This window comes from Synchytrium microbalum (genome assembly GCF_006535985.1).
Source record: "Synchytrium microbalum strain JEL517 chromosome Unknown SmJEL517_scf0064, whole genome shotgun sequence".
Lineage (NCBI taxonomy): Eukaryota > Fungi > Chytridiomycota > Chytridiomycetes > Synchytriales > Synchytriaceae > Synchytrium > Synchytrium microbalum.
The window spans coordinates 71,794-84,545 of NW_022158413.1; the positions used below are offsets into that span (position 1 = coordinate 71,794).

The window sequence follows — 12,752 nt, forward strand, 5'->3', positions numbered from 1 at the left end:
CATATATACTCTTACACTTTACTAATGGTGTCCGGGCCATCACACGTGAACAGAGTAGTAAACACTGTCCGAAACAAAGCAATGCTGCAATTTACCAAACTCCCCTTTCTCTCCAGATCACCACTACGAACCAGATTCTCATCTTCCGAATCACCTTCTTCCTCAATAACGTCAAGACACGTGTCTTGAATATACGTTGCCACGGCATGCATGTTCTTTACTATAGGCAGACATGCCTTTTCGTATCGACGTTTATGATAGTCGTGTCCAGCTGCTAATGCTGCCTTTTGAACAGCTCGTTGGACTGCTTCCGTAGCTGCTCGTGATCCATGATATTGATGTTTGAGTGGTAGTAGCGTTTCAAGGGATGCATTGAAAGACGTCAGCAATACTATGGATGGATGAGTTTCATCGCAGGCCATTGTCAAGATCTAGTTTCGCCAGTTGTGTTAGTAGAATGTTGCTCAAGCTTTCGAGGTTCCTGACTTGCCGATTCATCCCATTTGCTAAGGCTTCGAGATCGATATAGTATGTCATTGAGGTTGGCTATACACTCTCCTCTTTCAAGTCGTAGGAGGTGCAGCATTCCGCCTAATCTGGCTATCATAACCTCGTCCAATTCAGATACAGAACTTTTATCAGACTTGGTTGCCCGACTTCTAATGCTCTCTAAACTATTATGTGGTTGTTGCTCTAACTGACTTGACTGAGGCAGATGAACACGCTTAGCAGTGCGTCGATCAGCTAGCCCCCCATGACTTTCTTGTGAAGAAGTGTCTTGGCTTCTCTTCCTCTTATTATTTTGAGCTGTTGATACTGTAACGTCAGGTTGCATGTGCTCTTCTTCTGTGTCGTCTGGTTGGGAAGAGTTGACGACAGCAGATTTCGTCTTGACACGCGGGAGAGGCTGCTCTGAAGTTGCGAGCCGGTCATGAGTAGGAGACGTTGCAGGGGAAGGCATTGCTCGTTGAGAATCCTGTTGGTGTTGACTTTGCTGCCAGTCTTCACGATTTCTCAACCTCTTACAATGTTCATTTGATACTGAAGTATATAATTCTGATTCATCTCCTACTAGCATTTGCACTCCAGTCTGCGGCCAAAAAGGGGGAGAATTAGTTGGATTGTGAATTGTGCTCACTGCTTGAGGCTACTTGCAACAAGCTTTAGTTCTGGCACCCGTAATGGATTCGTCCAGTTCAGAAGACTCGCGACACGAGCATCTCGTAGATTAAAGAATCCACAATAATGACAAGTGTTGCCTGAAGTGGTTTCCTCCTCAATTTTCATAAATTGATGGCAGATCTCACAAACGCAAACGGGAACTCGACAATATAAACTAGTAGAGTAGACAGCTCTTAAGCGATCTATTAGCGATCAAAATGAACTGTTGATTTCTGCACTCACCACTCGAGTTTCATTCCGTTTTCTTGATTGAACATCGCCAATTGCGCTGGTTGTTCATCTGCGTCACAAGCACTATTTGGACACGTAAACTTGGCCAGCATGTCTGAATATAACGGAGTGCTATAAATGAACGCGATGTTAGACGTGTCTGTTTCCATCGAAATCTTCAAAGACGTCAAAGTAATTTGGTCACTTGCCTCGCGGGCCGAGGAGTATCGTTCCGTATGTATTATAGAGGCTATAGGGAGCTATAAGTAGAGTGGTATCGTATTCCCGCACGCTCCGTATGTGCTGTGTCTGGCTATTGTTGATTTTGTGAAAGTGCAAAAGATTTGAAAGCGAATGTGAAGATGCAAACCTGCAAACTGGGGTTATCAGTAGCCTAGTCGTTTTTAAATTCCTAAATTGCTTTGGAGCCAACGTATCGCGTTGACCGCCTAATCAAACGTGATCCAAAACATGACATTTGACAACAACATTTTACATCTCACAGCTCTCGCTTCGTTTCTTGGGAGTGCACCATGACTGGATCTTGGGTGCCTCGTGAAGACTATCTGCATTTGACTCCATATGGCCCAGATTTGACGTATCATTGGGGACCTCTCTCTCCAATGTGGAGACAATGGGCAAAACAGCAACCCAGTATGGATTTTCTCTAGATTCCAGGTTGATTCTTGTGTGTCAAACTGTTATCCACTCACGCTCATGTCATGTCTAGTGCTGCCGATTCTCTACCACCAAATCCCCAACGTGTTTTGGCTCTTGACATCATCATTGGCACTCGTCTACTTTATGAGAACATATAGAATCATGCCGCGTAGGCCTACATTAACACTGATGAAGGCTCCATTATTAGCCAAAGTCATGTGGCTTCACCACATAACGCACACGCTATTCTACATTATGGAACTACTTGTCACAGACATGTATAATCTGTATACCCCCATGTTCTTTCATCATATCGCAGCGTCAAGTCTCATGACGTTATGTATGATTGAACCAGCAATCCTCTGTGTCGTGTACGTAATGCCCTTCTTCATTCACGGTATATTCTGGGTTCGAGGGGCTTCTGAATTTGATCTGTTGACGGTATACAATTACTCGCTGTTGATTGCTGGTGTTTGGGGAACATATGATGCTGCGAAACTACGAGTGGTGACTCCCACCATACCAGTTATCTGTCTGGCGTTGAGCTCGGTCAATGTCTTTACATGTAGGTCAAAACTCCGATCTCGCACAAAAAAATCCCAATGCGTTTCACTCATCGCTCCACAATTTAAAACACCTAGATTGCTGGAGCTATCAAGGATATTACTGTCCACCACCTATGCTACCACTAGACCGTAAAGCGGAACTCACCATTGGCTTAATCCTGTGGTTCCTCGTGCTCGTATCAGGGTGTACATATATAGGAAGACGGCATCGTAAAAATGACGTTGATATTGACCTGGACTTTAATACTCTGCCAACAATGGGTGACATTAGAATACACCGAACCTCATCGTCGTCATCATGGAATATATTGCACTCGTTAAGGATGTGGACTACAAGGTGGAGACATGCAGTGTCATCTCCGTCACCAAAGTATTCTCGTATAAATGGACTTGAAGCCAATAATAGCAGTAATGGTGCAGGTGAAGCTGTAATTAATATGTCGACCATGTGGGAGGCTTCTCCACAGGATTTAGGTCGTAGTGGCTTCTTTATAAATACTGAACATCCACGAAAGAATGTATAGAAGTAGAAGAACAACCCATTTAAATTAACATAGAATGTGGCCTCTGTCGGTTGAAGAATTCAGATCCAGTTTGGTAGTTATGTCTGCACATTAGCGGTTTGGAATGAGCTCGGTGAAATCCGATCCGAGTTTGTACATAATGGTTGTCTATATGTGAGAGCGTTCACCCTTCTGTCCCCTTTTGTTTCGTTTCTGCAGGGGCATGGCCCATAGGAGATCTCTGCTAACTATACCGGTAACACATCGAACGAAGATATAACTCAGTTACCTCGTTAAGGGCCCCTTGAGGGGCACTGCACGGTCCCTCTATGATTCGTGCCCCTGCAAATATTTTTTTTTTGGACGCAAACCGACTTTTTGTGGTATCCTGACTAAGGGAGAGGCTCAAACAAGACCCAAAATTCAAGGATATTAATCAGATTCAACTGATGCGAACTCCTACACGCCTTGCTTCCTCAATCTGCGTGTAATCTAAAACATCAACATTTTCAGCTCGCTGAGGTTTTGACAAATCAGCAAATAACAAGGACCGAGCAATCCTAGATTCTCCAAGATTAGCACATCCAAGAGCTCGCTACGCGGTTTCAAGTATTCGATAGTAGAAGGAGATCTGCATTCGTCCTTCGTACTGACTACATGTGGACACACACAGGTACACAGTGCATCGCGAGCTTACGAGCTTAACAGACCTCAAACGATAATAATCCTGTTCCAAAGGCTTTATCAGTCCAAAATGCTTTATGAATCAAAACAAAACATGATACACATTATGCAAAAAATTAAAAGTGTGTTTTACGCAAACCACCGCCTTATACTCGACTCTTCCGCCCCAGCTTTATCACCACCACCAGTAGCACTGGTGGTGCTACCACCAAACAGATTCTTCTTATACGTATTAACCAGCTTCTCAAACTTGGCTTCATCGTCATCATCCCTCTTCTCACTCTTACTCTTCTGCTGCTTCTTTCGCGGTCTCTTGACATCATCATCGTTATCATAGGGATTTATAACTGACGGAGCACTTCTCTTTTTGGATGGCTGTGACGAGTCAACAACATGTGCTGGTGTTGAGTTGAGTGGTTTTACTGCAGGTTCGTTTGTCCTTCTCTTCTTCTTATCATGGGATGCATCATCTTGCCATTTACGTTTACCGGCTGGTGATGTTGTTGCGGCAGCAGCATTGCTCTTTGGCTGGTCGTCACGTTTAGGTTTACCCTGTTTACTGGTATTTTTGGGTTTATCGCCATCAGCGGGTGACTCATATGAATTGTTCGGTCTGTCTGCTGGTTTCTTCCACTCCCTCTTTTGTTCCTTCTTTTCATCAGTACTAGCATCACCACTACTATTGCTCTCCGGTGCTACATAATCCGGTTGCTTATCAGCCCTCCTGAGCTTCCTAGCAGCCTTCTTTTCAACAAGCGCCTTTTCACGAGATTTACGAAGTAGCTCATCTCGTCGTTTAACTACTTGAGCATTCTCAATGGAGAATTCAACAATGGGGATTTTGCTACCACGAGAAGACCCAAAAGCCTCACTATTATTATTCATCCAACGAAGTGCAGCCAATGCATCAGCATGAGTCTCAAACTCTAAAAATCCATATCCTTTAGATCGTGGTTTACCAGTCTCGACATTGACTCGATCTTTGGCGACTAGTATTTTAGCTTGTTTGATTTTTGGGTATCGGTTTACGGAAGGGATTGCTCGTTTCGGATATAATTTAGCATCTTCTTCCATTACTTCATTCTCTAGCGGCTGGCGTTTACCCTCTTCAACATCCTTCCAGAATGATTTAACGGCGTTTATACCAGCGTTCCGTAACCCAGCATCATCAATCTTGAGACCCAAGTTTCGAACCGACAATCGAGTCTTGCTCAAAAACAAGTTTGGGTTTGATGTCAATAACCTCTTTCGAGATCCATATGCCATCATACGTGTTTCAAGCTCTGGTTGACTGAGTGTTTTGGCAGCATCCGAGTTTGGGAAGATGACACCCTCTCGCATCAGATATAAATTACGTTTATCCTTTTCTATACGTATGGTTTTACGTTCGTGAGCTACTTTATCGGCTTGCCCTTTTGGTAGTGCTACAGTCACATTCATGAGACGGCCGTTTAAAACGAATTGTGAGGATGCGGATGTTAGGGATGGTTCTGGCGCTAGTACGGATGATATGGGTGCCAGTTTCTTGCCAATCTTCTTTTCACTGCTTGATTTGCTGGTAAGGGATGATGAGATGTCTGCTACAGCCGATGTTGCAGCTTTTTCGTATGCTTTTATACAAGACTGTGCGTCCTCTTGTTTATAAAAGCACACAAATCCAGTTCCTCGTGGTTGACCAGTACTTGCATCAAACGTTGTTCTTGCGTATCTTATGTTTCCATATACAGAAAATCTAGGGGGGAAAAGGTCTGAGTCCATACGAAAAAACCTCGGGCTATCAACGGCAAACCACCTACGCTTCAGTAAGGTCTTCCTCATTGGTATCAAACGACAGGTTTCGTATAAATAATGTACATCCTTGGTTGACATCTTCTTGAGGAGCTCGTCTAGGTTTCAATGGCTTTACATCCACATCTTCCCACCCATCGTCCTCATCCTTGACATCCTCATCATCACTCTCACCATTACTATTATGCTTCCGCCCATGTCCTTTGGACCCAAAATTCGTTTCCTCATCTGAATCATCAAGAGTCTGTGGCGGCATTTCCTCATCTTCATCTTCATCCTTGACTTCAACACCCGAATCATTGGCATCCAGCTCCTCTTCATCTGGCCTGTTAGCTTCCTCCAGGAACTGATCTTTCGGCAATGTGAAATCAACGGCGACTTTACGCCCCTTGATTTCAGTCCCGTTTACAGCATTGACGGCTTTTTCTGATTCTTCTATGTTCAGGTATTGGACAAATCCAAACCCTCGTAATGTTTTGCCATCCGGTTTCGTTGGTAGTGTGCATTCGGATACGATTCCGTATGGTTTGAAGGTGGTGATGAGATCGGCGATAGTGCATGTGAAGGGGAGATTTCGTATAATGACTTTGGATCGTTTGAGCTGGTATGGTGATGGTGCTGTTATGGCTGTTATCGGGATGCCCTTGAAGACGTGTTTGTCGAGGTGATCTATAGCGGTTTCAGCCTCCTCGTATGAGCTGTAGTCGACTTTGGCTATATGTGAAACGAGGAAGTTAGTTACGATGGCAAAAAAGCTCAAAGTAGAAGAAGATGATTGCAAAGTAGCTACGTATGCTCTTACCCATACGAAGTTCATTGAATTCACTCAGGAATGGATATGTAATGTTGCGAATGGTTCCGAACTTGCGAGCCTTGACTCGAACATCTTTTAGCGTTATGGCTTCTGATAGTCCACCGATGATTACACTTCTAGGCTGATTTACTTGTACTACAGGTGCCTTGACAGTGTCTTTATCATCAGCTTCGTCCAAGCTTGGAGGGTTGACCTGACTGGCAAGCTTTTTCTTCTCGACTTTTGTGTTGACAGGAAGTCCAGCTAACATGGCAGGCGATCCAATAAGTAAAAACGATGGGAACATACGTAATATAGACAGAAAGGAACAGATCTGTAACGCTGCTCGCACATACCTGCTTTTCTCTCCTTTACGATTTTTTTCTTGGTAGCCCATTCCAATTTCACGGTTCTCTTTCCCATGAACTGTTTCTTTTTGAGCAATAACAGAGCCTTGACAGCATCATCGTGAAGCGCAAATACGATATAGCCCACACCACGGTTACGCCCGGGCTGTTCCTTGTCAGCTACGACATAGCAAGATCGAATCGGTCCAATGTCGGATGCGAATGCTTCCAAATCCGACGAGGTCGCTGTATATGGAAGACTAGATACGAATACTGTCGACTTGGAATGCTCCTTGTCCTCTGCTTCTTCTTTTGTTCCTGACGACATCTTGGTCAAGCTAATCTTTGACCGGATTATTTGCAAGTTTTTTTTTGGCATCAATTTTGGAAGGAGATATCACGAACACTGGGAAGCGCGTTGTTTAACGAGTACAAGAGTGGGCTAGATCGTGATTTTTGTGTAATAAATTCATATCAATCTATCTATTTGGGCGATCGCAGAGTGATCCATCAAAAATCTAAGCGATGAAAAATGAGACGTTTGAAAACTTGCTTTCAAGACACTTTAATGCTGTATTCTGCTTTATAAGGCTGAATCTGATCCTCTAAAAAGGAAGCGTTCGCGACTAGTGGGTCGCGGGCCGAGGAATTACTTTCATATGCGTCAACTAACTCAAGATTTTTTCCCTCTCCTCTCAAGTCTCCTTACAAGTTTGAACAGTTGGCGATATTTTGGTCCGAAACAAAGGTTTCAAACTGTCTTAAAACCGTCGAAACCAAGGGATTGGAGATCACAATTTCGAAGCTCCAAGTTTATTCTGAGTGGGGCCGTGACTGATGATCTGCAAATATGTTGCCCATCGTGTCTCGACGAAGTCGATTAGATGACGGTGCGTCAAGCCGCCACATTTTAGTGATGTGTACAGAAGGCTCGTACCCGTGTTGCTGCATTTCCAATGATGCCTTGCGATGCTTGATGCCAATATATGTGCATACCATAACCAAAAAGCAGAACCAGAATACCAGTCCAATAATGAGTTCAGTTTGACGGTCTGATGGCAGTATAGAAGCCGGGCAGTATGTTCCTTGATAGTAACAGCAATCTGAAATTGCGAGTGTGATGTCAGCAACAACGAAACAATATATGCCTCGTTGCTTAAATTCTACTTACAGATATAGGCATTGACACAACTGAGTGCTATACCCATAGCAGGTACAATAGGCGTAATCACCCTCGTTTTAGCTGAATCATATAGTATCAATATACTAGCAATCACCAGCGAGTAGTTGTATATCGTCAGTATATCCAACTCACTAGCCCCTCGAGCCCAAAATACACCATGGAAACAAAACGGGATTACATATACGGCAGAGAGTATTCCAGGCTCAATCATACTCAACATCATGAGACACGACGCTGCGATATGATGGATGTACATGGGTGTATACAGATTGTACATGTCCGTGACATATATTTCGACAATGTAGAAGACCGTGTGCGTCACATGATGAAGCCACATGCCTTTAGCCCATATCGGAGTGTTCTTAAAGGTCGATATGCGCCTACGAGGCATTATCCTGTCCGTGCTCATAAAGTAAACGAGTGCCAACGATGATGTCAATAGCCAAAATACGTTAGGGATTTGGTGATATATAATTGGAAGCACTAAAAATGACAAAATCATGAGAAATCCAAATTCATTTTTCAAGACATCAAGTGTGCTACAAGCACAAGTGTTCTGCGTACTTGCTTGTCGTTTAGCCCACCGCGCCCACAGTTCAGACAGAGGACCCCAATGATACCTCAAGTCTGGGCCATTTATTTCCGTCAAATGTAGATAATCTTCGTGTGGGTGAGGCAACTTGACTCCATAGACAAGACACCAAATCACAACCCCAAACAATACGAGAGTCAGCATACAGTAGATGTTTATCAGAGGTATAACGTAAATTGAAGGGTTGATTGAAAATTTGACGTTGATGGTGGTGATAAAAATCGGCACAACATCGCGGAAACGCAAAGTCTACACCTCGTTATGGCAAAACCTCGAGGCAACTTTTAAAAGGCGTTAAAGTCATAGTGAAAGCACGAAGATCACACAGAGTGAAGCAGAAATAGTGTCATTAAAGATTAGAGGTTCTAACTTTATTTCGACCGGGGCCTTGACTTATGACCTGCAACAATATTGCCCATCTCGTCTCGACGACGTATATTAAATAACGGCGCATTTAACCGACAGGTTTTGATGATACGAATCGAAGACTGACTGGAACGTTGCTTCAATTCCAATGATGCCTTGCGATGTTTGATGCCACAGGCGGTCCAGAGGCAGTATAGACGACGAACAGTATTGGCCGTTATAGTACCAGCAGTTTACGTTTCGGGAGCGAGATGAGCAACAAAAAAATTGGCTGGCATCTATACATAAAAGGTCGACAAAAGCGTATAGATATAAACATTGACAGAACTCAATGCGAGACCGAGACATATCACAGGAATGGTGGGCGTTACTACTTGTAGTTTAGCAGCATCATACGTTCTTCATACACCAGCAATCAGCCGCGAATAGTTGTACACCGTCAAGAGGTTCAATTTAGTAGCACCCCAGCCGAAAATATACCATGAATGAAGAATGATACTATACACACGACACAGAGGATTGCTGGTTTAACCACACCCACCATCATGATACATGACGCTGCGATATGATGGAAGTACATGGGAGTATACAGATTGTACATGTCTGTGACCTAGAGTTCGACAATATAGAATATGGTGTGTCTTACATGATGGAGCCACATGACTTTGGCGAGTAATGGAGCCATCCTCAGTGTCGGAGTAGGTCTACGAGGCATTATTCTATACGTTTTCACGAAGTACACCAGTGCCAGTGTTGATGTCAAGAGCCAAAACACGTTGCAGATCTGGTGGTAGAGAATTGGCAGCACTAGATATGACATTTGTGTGAGCGCATAGTGAAAACCACGAATTTTGATTCGTAGAGCAGCGAAACCTATACTCGGGTGTTGCTTTGCCCAGTGTCCCCACATTGGGGAAAGAGGACCCCAATGACATCTTAAATCTGGACCATGTGGCGTCCAATCCAGATAATCGTCGTTAGGGTGATGCAGCCCATTCGAGACAAGACACCAAATCACCACAGCAAACAATGAAAGAGTCACCATTCGACACGTGTTCTGCAAGGGAGGCAAACGGAAGTTATTAATTGAGGTCATGCGTCTAACAGCGAGGATGAAAAGTCTGCATAACCTTGCGCATAACGCACAGTCGACAACTCGACACCGCCAAAACACCGCGAGGTATATGAAAGGCGCCAGAGTCATCGTTTCGTCGGCAATGTATAGGCACAGAAACCACAAGAGTTTGTCACAAACACTGCTTCAAAGTTGATTTTGGTATTCAATTAAACACAGAGAGATCACACAGGCATACAAGGAAGAAAACATGTCAGCGCTTGAACGGAAATTGAGAGCAAACTAAGTACCAACTGAAGTCTATAACATGACCTTAAGTTCTTAGATCAGATTAGGCCACGGTCATGGTATTGTTCTTTAGTTGGAAGAGGCCCATGATGAAATCTATGACAAGTAAATCAAGTCAAATTGAATTGTGGTAACAATAAAGTCAGCTTACAACAAGAACATACCAATGAATTGCTCAAAAGCATCTTGAATAGCAGGCATAACAAGAGACGGTACTTGCTGAAGAATTGGAGTGAATGCGACTCCAATATTGATACCACCAAGAGTCGTATTGCCAAGCTTCGCGGGATCAGCTGTTGTAGAGAGTCCATTTAGTATAGTGTTCAGCCGTACACCAGGAGACCTAACTCGGGTTTGATTGAGTTCAATGCAGGCTATAACGCTAATGCTCAAGCGATACCCACGTAGAATTGGACAGAGTTACAGTGACCAGTCGAGCCATTCCAGGAACTCCAATAAACCTAAGATCTCTGCTCCAACAGTTTGCGGAATCATGGAAGCGACAGATCCCAAGAATGTATCACCAGAGATGGACATATTATTAGGACCTGGATTTATAGCAATCTTCTCTATTGTCAGACACAATTTCCGTGCTTGACACCGAAACGGAGGCTGTCACTCCAGTACCCGTATGGAGCGTGATCGGATATGGAATCATTAAGCCAATGTTGCCTCTAAACGGTGCCACGGTAGCGTTTGCTAGATTGCCAACAGCGATTTGGTTGATTGTGATATTGCTGAGCAATGGAGTCAGTCAATATTAACCAATTTAGACAGTTGCTGAAGATCGGATGGTGGAATGGTTCTAATGATTAGTATTCGAGGAAAATACCTAATAGAAAGAAAATGTGATGATTTAGCAACATTCGACCGAAACCCCCGTTTCCTCAGACTTACACCTATCCTAAAGAAATCTCAAACGCAACCTGTACTCCCATCGTCCCATTGAGCGGTGACTGAGCAGTCATGGAGCTGACCACATTATCAACTATCCACTTGGTTTGCTTTGGGCCATTAAAGTTTACAACTCCATCGATGATAATCGGTGACTGCCCCACGCAGCGACAAGGTATACAGATACTGTGAATGGCGTAGAGATATCACTTACCACATATCGTCTCTGATCAGAAGCTGAGTACAACTCATGCAAGATCATGGTAAACTCTTCCAACGAGTCACATGCACACGATCCCGTGAATCCAGTAGCATATGATGTACGTATATGGGCCAACGAGTCCAGTATTCGAGAGAATGTTAATCGAGGAGTATGTGTTTCGATGAAATTGATGATGACGGCGTTCCCATCTTCAGAAAGGAGATGCTTGATGACGGCTGTTTTGCCTGTTGCTGGTGGGCCATAACAGAATATTCCAGTTGGTGTGAATGCTCCTTCAGACTGTACAGAGTGAGAAACATGTCGTTTAAGTGATTTTGTTTGGCACTTTGACAAAAGCAGACGATACTTGCAAATAGTAAGGATTCTAATCTATCTATTTGAGCAGCACGTTCGGGATATACTTGACGAGCTCCTTCTCGTGGATTCTCAGGCTCGCCTCCCAACATTCTCTTGGATGTTTTTGAGTTTAGTCTAAGCATTTTTATTGTTTACTTGAACACTTTTTTGACCTATAAAGACAAAAGACACGAAAATTGCAGACAATCTAATGGAGGTAGACACGCCTCTACCTCCCAGACCTAATGCGAAGCGTAAAGCTCACTCTCCGACCCCAACTAGTACTGAAAATGCTGCTAAAACGGTGTTTGTAGATGGTGATGAATAAAGGTGAGGGTGCCCCCCCCGGGACCCTGTAGATGTAGCCACCTATGGCCCCTATGCTGCAATTGTATTGGCTCAGCAGGCTGCTGCGGATTCGCTCGTAGCTGAACTGGTAAGGAACAAGCACAGGGACATTGATGGTTTGAAATTGCTTATGGTTTCTGTTTTGGCATAATGATCAAGTGAAGGAGATGTTGCACTGACAAGGATTATTTTTAATCACTTAATAGCTGCTGGACGACTTTGTCAGACTAGTAGATGTGGATGCCACAAAACCGGCACAATGCAACTTTCATCAAAACGACACAACGGATTATGAAACACGGGACCTCAAAGATGTGATACAGTTATTGAACTCAGGAGGCCACATAAATGTAACTCGTTTCTTTGTATTTCAGTAGTAACCAAGAAACAGGTAGTAACAAGTACCTTTGTTTATTTAGGTCTAGGATATCAAACACCAAAGACTTTCTCAAGTATGTATCCCACTCCAGCCTTCGCCAAGGATTCTTTGATGAGAGATAACATGGATTTTGTCATGTCCAGTGTTAAGAATGAAATGGATCAACATAGATCATCATAGAAAGATATGGAGCCACAATTCCAACAGGTTATGAGCCCACTTAAACTCACTCAATCAACAAAATTCACGTGTTTTCACCAATGAAACACGTCCACCAGCCGTACCCCCTGTAGCATTCCTTGAATTCAAGTCATTCAATGCTATGGTTACCGCTA

At 43.6% G+C, this 12,752-nt stretch overlaps 3 protein-coding genes across 3 annotated transcripts; 1 reads left to right on the plus strand and 2 right to left on the minus strand.

Annotated features, from left to right (window-relative positions):
- Positions 1-1,925: 1,925 nt before the first annotated feature.
- Positions 1,926-3,142, plus strand: SmJEL517_g05906 (uncharacterized protein; the record flags this gene model as incomplete). The annotated part of the gene is made up of 3 exons (XM_031171832.1): positions 1,926-2,046; positions 2,123-2,617; positions 2,694-3,142. The coding sequence occupies 3 exons, from the start codon at positions 1,926-1,928 to the stop codon at positions 3,140-3,142; spliced, it is 1,065 nt and encodes a 354-aa protein (XP_031022206.1).
- A 792-nt stretch (positions 3,143-3,934) lies between these two features.
- On the minus strand, positions 3,935-7,061 carry SmJEL517_g05907 (uncharacterized protein; the record flags this gene model as incomplete). The annotated part of the gene is made up of 4 exons (XM_031171833.1): positions 3,935-5,537; positions 5,602-6,307; positions 6,396-6,650; positions 6,743-7,061. 4 exons carry the CDS (start codon positions 7,059-7,061, stop codon positions 3,935-3,937), a joined length of 2,883 nt encoding a protein of 960 aa, XP_031022205.1.
- Positions 7,062-7,546: 485 nt separating this feature from the next.
- On the minus strand, positions 7,547-9,589 carry SmJEL517_g05908 (uncharacterized protein; the record flags this gene model as incomplete). Its single annotated transcript, XM_031171834.1, has 4 exons — positions 7,547-7,836; positions 7,905-8,399; positions 9,355-9,484; positions 9,521-9,589. The coding sequence occupies 4 exons, from the start codon at positions 9,587-9,589 to the stop codon at positions 7,547-7,549; spliced, it is 984 nt and encodes a 327-aa protein (XP_031022198.1).
- Positions 9,590-12,752: the final 3,163 nt, after the last annotated feature.